At 34.4% G+C, this 18450-nt stretch overlaps 1 protein-coding gene across 1 annotated transcript in view; it reads left to right on the forward strand.

Annotated features, from left to right (window-relative positions):
• STIL (STIL centriolar assembly protein) overlaps positions 1 to 18450 on the forward strand; it is a 94191-nt gene that overhangs the window by 17261 nt on the left and 58480 nt on the right. Inside the window, 5 exon segments of the mRNA XM_077149749.1 lie at positions 3590 to 3737; positions 4747 to 4856; positions 6694 to 6808; positions 9247 to 10218; positions 17656 to 17821. Of these exon segments, the coding sequence (XP_077005864.1) occupies positions 3590 to 3737; positions 4747 to 4856; positions 6694 to 6808; positions 9247 to 10218; positions 17656 to 17821 (1511 nt within the window).

Here is an 18450-nt window from a genome sequence, read left to right on the forward strand (position 1 = left end):
GAAAGGGTATGCACTTTTAAATTATGTTATTGTCAAAATGTCCTCAAAAAAGACTTTACCAATTTATATTCCTTTCAATAGTATATGAGCTTGATTGCCTGTTTTCTCCACCCCCTCACTAACATTGTGTTCATTCAACAAGTATTTATTGAGTGCCTGTTATACACCAAGTGCTTTTCATGATATTGGGGATAAGTTATAAACAAAGACCCTGTAGAGTTTGTGAATAGAACAAATAAATAGTAAGGTAATAAGTGCTATGGAGAAAAATAAAGGTAGGGAAGGAGATTTGAGTCTGTTTGATAGGGAAGGTAACAGGTTGTAATTTTAAATAGGGTAGTCAGTGAGGCAAAGATTTGAGGTAGGGGAGGAAGCTATGTTGCTGTTCAGGACAGTGTTCCAGGCAGTGGATATTTTATGTGTAATGGCCCTGGATGGGAACTCACGTGGCCTCTTCAAGGATCATAAGTGTGACTGAAGAGAAGTGAGGGAAGGGTGAGTAATAGGAGATGAGCTTAGGGAAGTAACAGGAGGCAGTTGTTAAATTTTTGAACTTTGCAAATCTAATAGGTTTAAAATTATCTTTTCTCATGTTTTAGAACCTCATCTTCTGGGATCTGTTTGTGTCTTCTACCATTTTTCTATTGGATTGTGCGTCTTTTTGTACTGATCTTTCTTTGTATATTAGTACATATGTGTACATAGATTTAGAAGGCAAATAAAATTTTTCTTTAATTGTCCTTTTGTTTAACTTTGGTTAGTATTATTTTTCCCCAATAGATTTTTTATTAAAAAAAATCAAATTTGTCAGTCTTTTTTTCCTTTTTAACTTCTATTTACTTATTTTATATCTTGCTTAGAAAGGATTTTCCCACTCTAGGAGTCTTTATTAAAATAAAAAATCTTAGTATTTTCTTGGGTGTTTCTACAGTTCACTTTTTTACATTTTATTTCAACTTTGCAAAAAAAAAAATTAACTTTATTTGCAATAAAATAGAAATTAAGGGTGGGCCACAGTGGCTTAGCAGTCAGGGTTCTCACCTGCCTTGCCGGAGACTCAGATTTGGTCCCCGGTGCCTGCCCATGTAAAAAAAAAAAAAAAAAACCATAGGCTAAAAAATAGAAATTAAATGCTTGATTTTGATCCTCTCCTATGATTGTCATATTTTAGTATACTTAATTTTTATTATTAGTGATCTTGATTTAAGTATTACTTGACAGAAGTGCATGGTGTAATTAATTTTTGAAAAACTACTGTAACTGAAATAGACACAAAATTTCCCTTTTTAACCATATTCAAGTGTACAATTCAGCACTAGTAATAATAATCACAATTTGTACTATTGTGTACTGTCACCTACATCCATTACCCCTCCTTTTTTATTCATCACTTCAAATAGTTACCCATTGAGCTCTAATTCCCTCTCCCTACCATCACCTGCTGTCCCTGGTAACCAAAAAAAACCATCTGCTTCTAGATATTTCATATATGTGAGATCATACAATATTTTTAAACCAATTTTATTGAGATAAATTCACTTACCATACAATCCATCTGTGTGCAATCAGTGTCTTCTTGTATGTACACAGAGTTGTGCTTTCATCACCACAATCAATTCTAGAGCATTTTCACCCACAAGAAGTTTCACTGTGTTATACAGCCTCATGTTCATCCTCTGGCTTTCCTTCTGGTGACATACACAACCCTAAATCTTCCCTTTCAACCACGGTTGCACCCATATAGTATCACTGTTAATTCACTCACTATAATGTGCTACTGTCACCTCTATACATTTCCAAACATTTACAATCACCCTTGTTATAAATTCTGCACAAACTAAGCATCAACTCCCCATTCTCTGCCCTCATTTTATCTTCTCTTGATCTATGTTCTGCATATTAGCTCAATGAAATTGCTCTTTATATTTAGCGCATATTAATGAGATCATACAGTCATACAGTATTTGTCCTTTTGTGTCTGACTTATTTCACACCACATAGTGTCCTCAAGGTCCATCCTTTTGTCACATGCGTCAAAACTTCATTTCTTCTTATAGCTGAGTAATATTCTATTGGATGTATATGTGACATTTTGTTTATCCATTCATCAGTTGATGGATTTATTTAAACATCTGATTAGTTATTCCAAATTTTGTATCTCTGACTTTTTTATTTGTTCCTTTGACTGGGCCATATCTTCCTGCTTCTTGGTATGGCTTCTAAGTTTTTGCTGATAGCTGGGCATTGGATTATCTTGGTGAGTTTACTCTGAAAGGAGTTCTGCCTGGCTCCAAACTTCACTGGAGTGGGGATGATGGAGGAGCTGGCAAGGGCTGCAGGACTTCTTCCAGGAGTCCCCAAAGCTGTACTTTGTTGATTTGGTACCTGTCCAGCAGATATAACCCTTTAACAGTTCTCCACAACTCTGAGGAAGTGTACCATCTTTAAGTCTCCACCCTCTTTGTCTAGGGCAGGTTGGAATAATGGCCACCCTCAGAGCCCTGCCTCCAGTAGCTAATGAAAAGCAGTCATCCATGATTGAACCATGCCCTACCCCTCACTCCTGGAGCTTTTTGTCCCTTTCTGGCACCAGCAAGTTATCCCACAAGTCAGACCCCACTGTAGCTTCCATGAGACTGAGGATGGAAACTGGTAACTACCATGCATAGAGTGCAGTTTATTGGTATTTACCATAATTTACCTGCTTCTTCCTCTTGCTCTTCCCTGGATGCTCTTCAGTGTGTTCTACTGGGCTCTTCTGGAGTTTTGAAACCTGCCTGTTTAGTAGTTCTGATTGTAGGACTGATTCCTGGAGCTTCCTACTCTGCCATCTTCCCATATATTCCTCTGTTTGAAGTTTTTTTATTATATTATAGAGTTCTATAAAAGTTGATTCTGACCATTTTTACCAGCTTAATTGTTGCTGTAAAGGAATAGCAGCATTATTCTCTACTTCACCATTTTAATGATGTCACTTTTTATTTTAAGGACTCTTGATGACTAAATATTTGTTGAGTTATTTAATGATAAGACAATGAATGTTCATGTGAGTTTTTATAATAGTGAAATTTTATAAATAATGTATTTATTTTTAGAAGTTTAGGTAAATCAATCATGGAACATCTATAAAATGTAATATTGGGGTTGTCACAAATAAGAATAAAGAGATCTGATATAGAATATTGACATGGAATAAGATCCATGATATATTGTGAAGTGAAAAATAGTTACTGCAAAATGTATAGTGTAACTCCATTTTTCTTAAATTGTGTGAGATGTTTGTATATGCCTGGGGAAAACTTCTGGAGGTATATACTAAACTGGAGAGTATGAGTGGTTTTTATTTTCTATTTTATACATTCCTGTTTTATTTGAAGTTTTTGAGTATGTATTTCATAATAAAAGTGTATTTTAAAAATTAAAAATAAATAACACCAGATAGTAAGCATAAATTTGCTCCCCAGTTTTCTTCCAAAAGCTGGACTGCTTAATTAATTCATTTACTAGATTGGGAGACTTACATGAGGTACTTTGAGTTTACTCTTGTTATCCTTAGTAAATTTTAATTAAATGGCATTTTTTTGCCCAGAGTCTTTTCAGAATCTGGAAGTTTCATCATTGTTCTCTATTCTGTGACACATAAGGAGCCTGAGTTTTATGAATGTCTCCCTTGTGGCAGGAAAACTGATCTTCAATTTCAGTTACTAACCACCAAGGAAACATTGCATCTTTTTAAAGTAAGTGATTTGATAACTAGAATATTAATAACTATTTGGGCTTTGCACTTAGGCACTTTAAACCCAGTGTATTTATCTTTTAAACTTAATTCATACAATTGTTTATTTACGAGTCAGTCTTACTGAATCGTAACTTTATTCATTTCTGGTTAATTTTGTTTAGTGAATTTTATACTATATCTCTAGAACCAAATTACAGTAAAGGATCAGAGGTAATCTACAGAATAATCTACACACATTTTCCTAAAATCTTTGAAGAATATATCAGTAATTTATATATTGTTATCATGTTACAATGTTGACAGTTAATTTTGTGATGTCTCATTATTTCTTTTCCCCTGAATGTGTTATTTAAAATCTTTTTTTTTCACACTTAAAAGGTAAATATTTATATGATAGGATTCTAGGATTCGGAATAGATTGCTGCTATATCTTATTAAATGCAAACAAATGAATGCATCTCGATTATGATCACAGAAAAGGTAGATCTTTGAAACCATGTTCCATTATGTTAAAACCGTCATTGTGGTTATAAATTGTCCCAGGTCTCAGACTAACAATAAAATTATCCCCTGTATTTTATTATAAAAATATGTAGTACTTCTAAATAACCTTGTGTTTCCACTCAGATCTTATTTTGAATCTTCTTTGAGTTCATTTATTGATGATCTCAGTTAATGAATCAAATTGGTATTTTAACTATAAATATAATCGGCTTAAATAAGACCCAATTATTTATTTCTATTTTATAGACATTTTCTGTATCATTTATTCATTTTTACTATTTAAGTAATGTGCACAGTTTTTGAGTAGGTTACATATTATAGGTGGTTAAGTTTTCACTTCCACTTAAGTTGTAAGGAATGGATAGATTTTTAAAAGTTTACAGTTATAGAAAGCAGAAGTTCCCTACCTCTGTTACCTCCATGAGTAAAAGCTACTTTTCACTGAAGTAGAATTCTCTGGTTGTTTAAGTCGTAAACAACCTAAATGATCGCCTTCATTACAGAATGTTGAACCTTCTGACAAAAACCCAATCCATTTTGAACTGAGTGCCGAAAGCCAAAATGTGGAAGCACAGTTTTTCAACAAAATTTCCAAGACTCTGTCAACTAAGAGGTAAAAGATATCTTTCTATTAGCATGTGCATTTTTCATTGTAATAATTAGTTTTGGTGAGTAATTAACTCCCCAATTATTTCTGATGAAACTACTTACAAACCTTTTGTACCATACATAGCTTTGTTTTAAATGTATTTCTTCATAATCACTAGGAAGTTGGGTGATACTTTTAACAAGGTGATAACTTAATACGGTTCTCATTTGAGTCAATACATTGTGTAGAAAAAACAGAAAAAATAACTGCCAAGAAATTATCTTGCTTAGGAAAAAGATCCTGTTTTTATTTAGTTTGCCTTTTGTTTGTTATACCCTTCCTTGTAGTTTTAAACAAACATGGCCCTATCAGATAAACTGCTATTAAAAGAAAATTCCTCTACTGAAACAAAGAAATAGTTTTTGTTTTAAAATTCTTAAAGGACATATACTTGGAGACTATTAATTAAATAGGACTTGTGAGTTTTTGGGTCAGTATATCTACCGTTTGTAAAGAGTGTCCTTATTCCAGTTTTCTCATTTATTCTACTATGTCTCCAGTAATGCCCTGGAGACTATGGATATAGTGGTATACAAAATAGATGCAGACACAGTCCCTTCTCTCTTGGAATTCTTAGTCCAGTGATCGTTGAATGTTGTCCATATTGAGAGTTCGTTGGTTTAAGTTAATAATTGCCAAATATTTAATAATCATCCCTTTCTTTTGGGATCATATATAACCCAGAAGGTACTAATGGAATACCAGTTCTGATAATGTTGAGTGACTTGATTATCATCCGTCTGCTGAGGTATTTTCATTTGTGTTTGATCTTTGGCAGTAGGTCTGTGCAGATTCCTGCTGTGACCTCCTTTATCACATTGAGGTCATTGACCTTCTTTCATGTCCATACTGCACTGAAGAACATGGGATATCCTTCTGTGTTCCCTACGTTATTCTTGGGTGTGGTAGATAGGGAGCTTTGTAGCACTAATTCAGATCCATCTGCTTAAACATTCTGTGCATATATTCCAATTGCTTCATTGCAACACCATGGCACAGATAGAACTCTGAGTTTCTGTACCTCTCCAGACTACTAGGATTTGGGACAAAGGTCTTCTCTGCCATCCTATCTTTCAAATATAACTTGGGTAGGGATGGAGTAGTATTTCTCCCTGTTAGGGATGATTCATCCTGCAGGAAACAGGATGCAGAACCCTTTATGAGGTTCAATGTGTAAACTCTTTCAGCTTCCTTCTCATTTATCTCTCCCCTTCCCTAGTTATTGAGATTTTATTTATATTAGAGTGGCCAAAAAACTGATGCATATAGTCTTCCAAATTTAGTCTTAAACTCTAATTTAGCTTTTGAAACTCAGTACTGATAACTCAAAAAATTTTCTGTGTTCTGGTGGAGCATTCCACCTGTGATATTATAATGACTACAGCTGACTAATGGGAGGAGGTGCCAAAATTAATGTCTTCTCATTAATTCACCACAGATTAAAATACACAGAGAATTGTAATTATTTACATTTGAAGACAAGTGCTATGTCTGCTTCTACATTCCTCAAAGTGGTTACCCAGAAGATACTCAATAACTGTTGATTTATTGTGACATTAGGAATATAGGGTTAAATTTACCATGATCAGGCAAAACAGGTAATTTATTAAGTATGAGTCTGACTGGGACAGCTCTTCTGGTCAACTAACATTGGCTGGAGAAGGAAAATAATCTGTGATTGCCAGATATTAAACTAAATGATCCAGCTACTACTATGGCTTATTAAAGGACTTTATTCAATTTTAGAAGGAAAAAACTGGGTAGCCAAAGCTTTTTTCCTGACTCTTCCGCTACTCTTTAGGTCTTCCCAGAAGTTATCTCCAGGGAAAGTGCCAATGAATGATCATGACTCTGGTGTTGAAGATGAAGATTTATCTCCAAGACCAATACCCAGTCCTCACCCAGTGAGTCAGAAGGTATCACTGATCTTATAATGAACTTACCTTCACGATTAAGGGCCTAAAAGTTTCTTGAAGTGAAAACCCTAAAATAATATTTCCTAAAACTTATCTAAGTATCATTCTACAAGATTTCTAAATATATCTATATATCTTCCTGTATCTTAATATTTAAGAAGTGCATATAATTATTGTGCCTGGTGAAACTGAGGCACAGATTGGTTAAATAACCTGCCTTGTATTGCATAGCTAATAGGTAGTAGAACTGAAATTCTGTTTTCAGAGTCTGGTGCTTTTAACCCTCATACTGTCACTAGAGCTTTACATTGTTTTTTTTAACTTTAACTACTACAGATTTATTATTATTTTTAATTAATGTTTTTATTGTAAAATTTAACATATATACAAAAAAAGCAATAAATTTCCGAGTACTTTTTTTTAACTTTTTTATTGTATAGTAAACATATATACAAAGCAAAGAAATAAAAAAGCAGCAATTTTCAAAGCACTCTTCAACAAGTAGTTACAGGACAGATCCCAGAGTTTGTCATGGGCTTTATATGATCCTCTCAGATATTTATCTTATAGCTGCTCTATAATAGAGGAGGCTAGAAGGCTTAAATATTTTTTATCATCACAATCGACTTTTTTTCCTTCTTTTTTTGTGAAAAATAACCGATATACAAAGAAAGCAATAAATTTGAAAGCACAACACCACAGTTGTAAAATATATTTCAGAGTTTGACATGGGTTACGATTCCATAATTTTAGATTTTTACTTCTAGCTGCCCTAAAATACTGAAGACTAAAAGAGATAGCGATTTAATGATTCAGCTTTCATATTCATTTGTTAAATTCTATTTTCACTGTATAACTCTACCATCAACTTTGATCTTTCCATTCCTTTCTTTAGGGGTGTTTGGGCTATGTCCATTCTAAATTTTTCATATTGGAAGGGTCTGTCACTAATATGGGGTAGGGAAATGGAATTATCTGATGTTCTGGAGAACCTGGGCTAGGTTCCAGGACTTATCTGGACAGGGACCCATCTGGAGGTTGTAGGTTTCTCGAAAGTTACTCTAGTGCATGGAACCTTTGTAGAATCTTATATAATGCCCTAGGTATTCTTTAGGATTGGCTGGAATGGTTTTGGTTTAGGTTTAGCTAGTTATGATAGATAGCAATGTGTAACTGAAGCATGCGTAAGAGTGACTTCCAGTGTAGACTCTAGACTCTGTTTGATCCCATGGTGCCAGAGCCAGGCTCATTCCTGAGGGTCATCTCCAATTCTCCCAGGGAGACTTTCATCCCTGGATGTCATGTCCCCCGTAGTGGGAAGGGTAATTGTTTCATTTGCAGAGTTGGGCTTAAAGAGAGAGAGGCCACAACAGAGAACAAAAGAGGTCCTCTGGAGGTGACTCTTAGGCATACCTATACGTAGGCTAAGCTTCTCCACTACGTATATAAGCTTCACAAGAGCAAGCCTCAAGATTAAGGTCTTGGCCTATTGATTTAGGTGTCCCTAACGTTTGGCACAGTATCCGGGGTTTCCCCGGTGGTAAAATTTAATAGTTCCGTAGTTTTTCTCCTGTCCCTCAAGGGATTTTGCCAATACCTTTTGATTATCTGCTTAATATACTTTGGGATATATTCAAGCATTACATTAAGCTATACAGGATTAAAGGCTCTCATTCTTATTCTGGCCTCCCTTGCATTGTTTTTTTATTCCTATATTCTAGAAAGTATCCTGCTTGCTTTGGGAAGTCAAGTTCTAATAATCCCTGTCATAATTTTTTTATTACTGCCAGCCAGTGGGTTATTTCAAAAGAATAAAAAAGAATAGGAAAGGTTTTCTAATGTTAATATAAAATTATAGCCAAATTCATCACAGCAGGTATTTTGTTTACTCTTTAATTTTTTTGTCCAAATCTTTTAGTTGATATTAGTAAAAGAAATAACAATGAGTAACTCTACTTAGTGGAGAAATATTCTGAAATGTTTATTCGAAGATGATTTCATTATATATTTAAAACTTTATTTAAAAGGCAGAAACATTATTTATTTCAAGATCTATTGAAAAACTACTTTTTTTTTTTTGCAGAGAGAGGACAAAAAAAGTGTTATATAAAACCCAAGTTTCCCATATTGTTTTCTGTGATCTAAGCAGTGTTAATCAGTGTTCCAATAAAAGAAGTGCCATCATTAAAAAAGTTAAGCTTAGTAATGTTCTTTGAGGGCAAGACTTTTGTTTATTTTGCTCACAATTGTTTTCCTAGTGCCTAGCATATGGAAGATGCTTAGAAAACATTCTTGGCTATTTAAATAGAGGAAAGAATTGACCCTTTTAAAAATAAGTATTTGGATATAATTTGGGAAATTTTGGTCAAGGGATGTGATGCATATATCTTTCTCCTAAAAAATAATTTTTTCCTCTTTAATTTCTTTTCCATATTTAGGTTTCTAAGATCCAGCCATCAGTTCCTGAGCTTTCACTTGTGTTGGATGGCAATTTTATAGAATCAAACCCTCTGTCTGAGCCACTGGAAATGGTGAATAAGGAAAGTCCTCCTTTGTCTGTTAATCACTGTGAACACTTGGAGCCATTGCAACCCCAGCTTTATGAAGAGAAACATAGCCAAGAAGCAAAAGCTGGAGAGCTTTCCTCGAGAGAGCTACCAAATCAATTAAACGAAGACTCTGCTTCTTTGAGACATTGCAACGTAAGACAGCCACCTACCCTTAAGAAAAGGAATCTTCATATCCGCAACAGTGTTAAATCGTCTTCTCTTAATGGGCCATCTGCTGACACATCTGAAAAGCTTCAAGTAGTTTCTGCTGGGAATGTGCAAGGAGAAGAATATCCTATGAAATCCTCCGTTTTTAATTTTAGCCATTCTTCTCTTGCCCCACAGTCCAATTCACAAAATTTTGTTTTTTCACCCCATAGTTCAGGAAGACCAATGAAACTTCAGATACCTACTCCCCCACCACCATTTTACCATTCCACAAATGTTTGCAGTTGTTATCAGCATCATGGCCATATTCAGTGTAGTCCAGTAAATTCTTGGCAAGGAATGAATAGAGTAGGATCCATTCAGGAGCTCCATTCTGAAGCCCTTCCAAAGCATTCATTATTTCATCCAAATGGATGTCCAGCAATGTACCACAACGCATTCTATTCTTCAGGTAATCCTATAACCTTGAGACCTCAGGGAAACATGGGAGGTTGTTCTCCTCCCCAAACTGTTATGGAACCATCACCTGTGGCAAGACTGCCTTCACATGCGGACTCCTGTAATCCACAACCTTGTGCAGTGTGCATGCACACACCAAAGACCGGGTCAGATAATGGAATGATGGGACTATCTCCAGATGCTTATAGATTCCTTACAGAACAAGACAGACAGTTGAGACTACTTCAGGCACAGGTTTGCTTTGACCTTTCTTAGTTCTCTTGTTAAATTCTTGGTATTAATATGGTTTCTTAAAGATCACTGGCAACCCTATTCAGTAATTATATTTTATAGAGTGGAATCATAGAATATCAGAAGTAGAAGGGACCTTAGTAACAATTCTAATCCTTCTTGTTTTATAACTAAGTAAAATGAGGATTACAGACAAATAATTTGTCTAATGCCATACTGCTATTTAGAACCAGGACTAGAAGGCAGGCCTTCTTTGTATCTTACTTTATTTTCTCCTTATTTTATCCTAACCTACTGCATCATAATTGGCATTTTCTTTCATTTCTCTCCCTACTGAAAAGTATATAATTTACTATTCCATTATATACAACTAAATATAAAGAACTGTAGATTCTGATACATCTCATATTTAACATTATTTTTCATAGTCAACCCTATAGTATGTATATACTGTACTAACCCTTAGCCAGTGTAAGAAAATCTTCAGTATATCTATTCTGGACTTGTTCCGCTCAGTTTGGTTCTGGGATATTTCCTTTCTTCAGGGCCTTTATTGCAGAATTCTTAGTTTTTTACTTATGTCTCTACACAGAATTTTATCTGAGTAATGTCTTTTTTTTTCCCACTTTTCTCACTGACCTCCTTCTTCCACCTACCTTCCAAGCCAGCTGTTCCTCCCTTTACTCCCAATACCCATATGAATGACCTGGAATATATCCTTCATAATTTTTTCCATGGTCTTACAACTATACAAATACATCTATGATGTGCATATAGACATATGATTTTTTTTTAATTATTGTTTTACAAAATTGGAGTCATATTCTTGGTATTTTGCAAAATAAAAAATAAGCAACAACATTTTCAATTTTGCTTAAAAATGCTTTACATATGACTACTTGAGGAAAATTTAGCCTTGCTTTTTTTAAAACAAAGGTAGATTCTTTGCAATTATAAACCATAAGTGTAAATTTTTTTCAGTTAGTTGTGAGTTTACAGAACAATCATGCATAAAATGCAGGCTTCCCATACACCACTGTTATGAATTAAGTGTAATAAGCTCATAGAGTTAGAATCTGGAATATAGATTGCTAGTTGGTAAATTGGGGTTAGAGACTGGGAAGTTGATGCTCAACTTCTGTAAGTTTGATTTTAATAATCATTTTAAATAGTAAAAATTTTGATGTAGCTAACTTTTTCAGTTGAAAAGAAAATTCTTTTGTTAAAAAAAGAGAGAGACTAATGTAGGCTAAAAATACAATTTAAGCTATTTAAAAGTTTTAGTTACTTGGAATTTGTATACTTAAAATCTAATATAGACCACTGGCTCTGAACTAAATTATCTGAATCACTACACTTATGCTGTAGAAAATGCTTTCCTGGTAAATACAAATAGTGGTTTTCTCACATGTGAACTTTTTTTTTTAGGTGCCATTTTATTAAGAATTTTTGAAGAGTATTGAAAAAGGAATAATCTCTTCCCTTCTTAGAGATAAACACTGTCAGCAGTTTTTGGTCTATTTTCTGTGCACATGTACACAAGCATGCCTGTAATTATCACCACTCCACCACACACATACACCTTTAAACAAGTACAGATGATGCTTGTGCTGTTATATTTGTACTATTAATACTCATGCTGTTCTATTACTTGTGCTTTTTTTAAAGTGTCATAGGCATCTTTCTATTTAAGCACATAAGAACAGCCTTACTCTACTTTTACATTGTATTGGTGTACAACCTATTTTTCTAAGTGGTCTGTTTTAGCTGTATGAAATTTCTGCTATTGCAAAAAATGCATCTCCCTGTACATGTGCAAGCTTCTCTATAGCATAGATTCTTAGAAGTATTAACTGTGAAGTCCAAGGGCACATTTTAAATGTTGAAAAATACCCAAACTTGTTCCTTAGCTAATATTCTGTCTCATTTTGGTACAGTGGTAAAGGGAATGGGCCCTGGTCCACGCGTCTTTGGTTCTGATCCAGTTGCTAGGTAACATAATAAAGTTTTGTGACCTTGGGCAGGTTACGTTTTTGACTTAAGTTTTCTTATCTACAAAATGGAGATATACATACTTTTGAATAGGATTCTAAAGATTGGATAAATTACTATGTATAGACTTAGAATAGTGCCTGGCATATATATAGTTAGTGCTCAGTTAGTGTTAATTATAACTATTATTTTCATTATCATTATTATCTTAAGTAATGACATCACATTTCATCTAGTCACTTAGGTCAAAACCCAGGCACTATTTTCTAGATATAGTCTTTTTTTTTTTTTTTAACATGGGCAGGCACCGGGAATCGAACCTGGGTCCTCTGGCATTGCAGGCAAGCATTCCTGCCTGCTGAGCCATCGTGGCCCGCCCTCTAGATATATTCTTAATCTAAAACTCTTTTACTATCTTTCCTGTTCTCACCCTAACAAAAGTACTGTACCTTTATGTACTCCCTGCAATTGGAAACACAACCACTATCTCACACCCTGCAGTGGTTTCTATTACAATTAGAATAAAATCCAAATTTCTTAATTTGGCTCTCAAAGCCTTTTATGATCTGGCTTCCGTTTCCCTCTCTCAACTTACCTCCTACAATCTTTTCTATGTTTACTGTCTTCCATTTACACTGGTGTGCTTTTTGTACTTCAGACATACGAGAACATACTTCTACTTTAGATTTTTATGCTTGTAGTTCCATTTGCTGGAAACATTTCTCCTCTAGTTCTTTTAATAGCTCCTTATCATTAATGCCTTAATTACAGAGGTTTTTGGTCTGTCTAAAATAGAAAGTAAGTTCTAGGTATTATATTCTTAGTGTCTAGAATAGTACTTAACATATAGTGGTTGCTAAGTACATATTTTATTACTTGAGTGAGAGAAAATGGCTATCACATCAGAAAGGTTTTACCAATTTAATACCTCAAACCATTTTTCTATATCTCTCAAACATTGGAAATATCAGACTTCTAAATTATTGTCAATCTTTTAGATAGAAGCTGGTTTCTTGTTTTAACGTTTTGATCATTTCCTTGTTTATTAGCCATTTGTATTTTCTTTCTGTGAAATGTCTCTCATTTTTCTTTTAAATCTTCCAATTAATTTAATAAGGGTTTTTGCTATATTAAGAAAATTGATTCTTTATTATGTATGTGAAATTTTTTAGTTTGTCTTAAGTTTATTGTGTTTGAATCATTTTTTATACAGAATTTTCCAGTTTAGATACAGTTAAACTTACTAGTCATTTTCTTTCTGAGTTTTGTATTATGTTTAGAAAGGCCTTCTCCCTTTGAGATGATAAAAAAATTTATTCTTCATCTCCTCTCCTACCGGGATTATATTTGTTGCTTCTGCTCTATTTTGGACATATAGGGTTGGAGATATTCTTTTCTTAACCTCAGATGGCTGGCCCTAAATATTTATTGAATAATATCTTTTTGTTAATTATTTAGACTTTTTTCATTGTTTAGTGAAAGTAGCATGTATTTGCATCTGTTTCTGTTCTGTTGATCTGTCTGTCTATTCTAGTGCCAGTACATACAATTTAATCACTGCAGCTTTATACTATATTTTGATATTTTTATCTAAGTGCCATTTATTTATTTATTTTACTAAATGCCTTTTTTTTTTATGGGTTTGAGGAGAGGAACTTGAAAGAATAACACTAAAGTCTTGTCAGATGATCCTTGAAAGTTCTCCAAAACTAGTTCAATCAAATTTGAAATGTATTATAGAAGTCTAGTGACTAATGAGTCAAAATATTAAAAACTAGAAATAAAGGTAATAGATAAAAAACCTTTTTTAAACATGTTGGTTAAAAAATTTTAGCTCTGCAGGCGTATAAACATCTTTTCTTGAGATTTCTGTGTGAGCTCTCTAAACCTCAGTTTTCTTATCTGTAAAATGGGAGTGATAATAGGTATATTGTATGTAGAGTCCAAGCGTGAGTTAATATATATATATAAAGTGCTCAGTGTAGGGCCTGATTTTTGGTAAGCACTCAACAAAGTATAACTATATTATCTCTTAGTCCTCACAACAGCCTTAGTTTAGGTATATTGTGGCTTATAGTAGGTTGAGTAACTTTCTGAAAGGCAGTGGAATAGGTTTTAAACTTCTGTCCACTGAACTCCAAAGTCTCTGCTCTTAACCACTATATATACATATCCTTTTGTATTGTTAATACAGGTCATGGTTTTATTGATCCTAGTAATTTATTCAAACTTTCCCCCCTACATGTAATAAAGTTAATTCACTAAAATTAATGAAATGAGTTGAGTACAATAGTGTTATTTTTATTTATTTATTTATTTTTGCGTGAGCAGACACTAGTAATCGAACCTGGGTCTCTGGCACGGTGGGCAAGAACTCTGCCTGTTGAGCCACCACGGCCCACCCTATAGTATTATTATGATTATTTTTAACTTATTTATTTTTTAACTTCTATTTATTGTATGGTATAACATGTATGCAAAGCAAAGAAATAAAAAAGCAATAGTTTTTAAAGCGCTCTTCAAAAACTGGTTACAGGAAAGATCCCAGAGTTTTGTCATAGGCTACCATACAGTCCTCATATTTTTCCTTCTAGCTGCTCCAGAATATAGGAAACTAGAAGGCTTAAAAACTTTTTTATCATCACAATTGAGGGTTTTTTTGCTTCTTTTTTTGTGAACCATAACATATATACAAAAAAGCTATAAATTTCTAAGCACAGCACCACAATTAGTTGTAGAACATATTTCAGATTTTGACATGGGTTACAATTTCACAATTTTAGGTTTTTACTTCTAGCTGCTCTAAAATACCAGAGACCAGAAGAGATCATTTAATGATTCAGCATTCATATTTATTTGTTAATCCTGTCTTCTATGTGTAATTCCGCCATCACCTTTGATCTTTCCATACCTCTTATTGGGGTTGTTTGGGCTATGGCAGTTCTAAATTTTTCTGTCACTTATATGGGGTAGTGAGATGGAACTATCTGATGTTCTTGAGAAGCTGGGTAGGTATTATTTTTAAAGAGAAAAATCACAGTGTTTACAAAGGGAATCTCTTGCACCTGTGTATAAAAGCATATGACAACACAAAAACTTCTGCTCCAGTGTTCATAGCAGGTCTTTTCACAATAGTCACAAAGCGGAAAAAACCCAAACATTCATAAACTGATGAATGGATAAACAAAATGAAAATGGTATATTTTTCAACCATAAAATGAAATGAAATAGTGATATAAGCTACAACATGAATGAACCTTGAAAACATTATGCTAAATGAAAGAAGCCAGATACAAGGTCCATGTTGTATGATTTCATTTATATGAAATATTCAGAACAGACAAATCCGTAGAGCAGATTAGTGGTTGCCAGGGATTGGGTGGAAAGGGAGTAGGGAATGACAGCTAATGGGTTCAAGTTTTTTATTTTTTATTATTATTATTTTTGGGGTACATGGTCCAGTTTTCGAACCCAGGTCTCCCGCATGAAAGGTGAGCATTCTACCACTGAACCACCCATGCAACCTGGTTACAGGTTTTTTGATGGAAATGATAAAAAGTTTTAGAATTAGATAGTGGTGGTAGTTGTACAACTTTGTACACTTGAAAGGGGTGAATTTTATGGTATGTGACAAATCTCAATTTTTAAAAAGGGGTGAGACTACCTATAGCATATCTAAGAGTTACTTCTGGAGGACCTCTTTTATTGCTCAGATGTGGCCTCAGTCTCTCTAAGTGAAATCATTACCCTCTCCACTATGTGGAACATGACATCCAGGGGTAAAAGTCTTCCTGGCGACATGGGAGATGACTCCCAGGGGTGAATCCAGACCTGGCACCATGGGATCAACAATTCCATCCTGACCAAAAGGAGGAAAAGAAGTATAATTAATAAAGTATTAGTGGCAGAAAGAGTTCAAATAGAATCGAGGGGCTACTCTGGAGGTTGCAAGTGTCGGTTAGACCTTGCTACCTATTATAACCTGCCAACTCCCAACCAGGACTGTTCCTGCCAATCCTAAAGAACACCTAGGGCAATATATAAAATTCCACAAGGGTTCCGGGCACTAGAGTAACTTTCCAGAAACCTATGACTTCCAAATGGGTCCCTGAACCAGATAAGTCCTGCAACCTAGCCCAACCTCTCCAGAACATCAGATAATTCCATCTCCCTACCCCATATTAGTGACAGACCCTTCCAGTATGAAAAATTTAGACTCACCGTAGCCCGAACACCCCTAAAGAGAGGGATGGAAAGATCAAAGATGATGGAGTTATACAGAGAAGATAGAATTTAACAAATGAATACGAACGCTGAATCATTATATTGAACTCTCTTTTAGTCTGTGGTATTTTAGAGCAGCTAGAAGTAAAAACCTAAAATTGTAAAATTGTAACCCATGTCAAAGTCTGCAACTAATTGTGGTCCTGTACTTTGAAATTTACAGCATTTTTGTATATATGTTATTTTTCACAAAAAAAGAAGAAAAGTCGATTGTGATGTTAAAAAAGTATTTAAACCCCTAGCCTCCTATGTTCTAGACCAGCTAGAAGGAAAAATCTGAGAGGATCGTATGGTAGCCCATAACAAACTCTGAGATCTGTACTTTAACTGATTGTTGAGGAGTGCTTTGAAAACTATTGCTTTTTTATTTCTTTGCTTTGTGTATATGTTTTACTATACAATTAAAAAGTTTTAAAAAAAGGTGGGGGGAGGGTGAGGGGACTCGCTGTGAACCTCAGCTTTGCTGCTTGTTAAACTGACTTGGGCAAGTAACTTCATTTTTCAGTACCTCAAGTTTTCTTACCTATAATATGCATTAAATAGTTGTTCCTTCTTCATGGGATTGTTGTGAAAATCATACATAAAAGCACTTAAGTGTCTCACAAATGGAAAGCTGTTGTCATTAATGTTACAGTCTTTGGGAAATGGTCAATAGTTGTTATATAAGATCAGGGTATACCTCCGATCTTTTTTTTTTAAATGTTTTTATGGAGGTATCTTCGCACACATACAGTCCATCCAAAGTATATAATCAGTGGCTCACAGTATCCTCACATAGTTGTGCATTCACTACCATGATCATTTTTAGAGCATTTGCATCACTTACACCTCTGATCTTGCTCTTGATTTTGAATAGGTTTAAGAAGTTGGTTTGCAGTGTTAACTCTTCAGTCTTTTTTTCTATAGGATTACCAATTTTTGAATGCTAATATAAACACCTTTATGTTTTTACCTTTAAATTTACACTTAGCACAAGGTGCCTATTAACCCAAAATAATGTTAGTTTCCTTTGAGTAAGTTTCATAATGTGATCTGGTTAGAATTTGAGAAAACATGGTTAAAAGATATTTATAATAGGACATTTTGCAATTCATAATTAAATTCTGCTGCCAAATTTGTTGTTTACTTCACTGTTAATTTAAAGAATATTTTTAATTGAGACAGATTCAGCGTTTACTGGAAGCCCAGTCTCTACAGCCCTGTTCCTCTAAGACAACCTCTGTTGAAGATGCAGTTCAAGCTACAAGACAAATGGAGTTGGTTTCAGTGGAAGCACAATCTTCCCCTGGTTTGCACATGAGGAAAAGTGTAAGCATTGCAGTGAGCACAGGTAATTTCATTTTTTTTGTTTGTAGCAAATTATTTATAAAATGTTTTAAAAATTGAACCCAAACCAAGCAGATCAGAGAATAACTTAAAAGTTGTAATTTTATTCTGACAACAGGCAGCACAATCATATAACTGGATACATTGTTTTTGCTGCCTTTCCCAGGCTGGTCCCACGTAAGAGAATTTATCAGTGATTTGAAGGATCAGAGAAGGTTTCATGTATGCAGTATTATTGAGCCTGGACCTTGAAGGATATGTAGGGTTTCAGTAAGTGGAGTTGAGAGATGGGACAACATATTGAGTAGGGAAGACATGGGTTCAGTGGAAATACACAGGGCTTTGAGTTTTCCAGTTTGGCTGGAAGCTTGAAGCATACAAAAAAGGGATTATAGTATGATGTGGAAGGCGGGAAATGATGATAGCACTAACAGCTAACATTTATTAAGCATTTACCATGTTCTAGGCAATATTTAATCCATAGAACAGCCCTTTGAAGTAGGTATAATTGTTAAACTTTTAAAGATGAGGAAACTGAGATATAGAGAGGTAAAGTTGTTTGCCCAAGGTTACACTCCTGGTAAGTGGCTGATTCTGTAATAGAATTCAGACAATCTGGTATCATAAGATAGG

This window comes from Tamandua tetradactyla, chromosome 2, assembly GCF_023851605.1.
Source record: "Tamandua tetradactyla isolate mTamTet1 chromosome 2, mTamTet1.pri, whole genome shotgun sequence".
Lineage (NCBI taxonomy): Eukaryota > Metazoa > Chordata > Mammalia > Pilosa > Myrmecophagidae > Tamandua > Tamandua tetradactyla.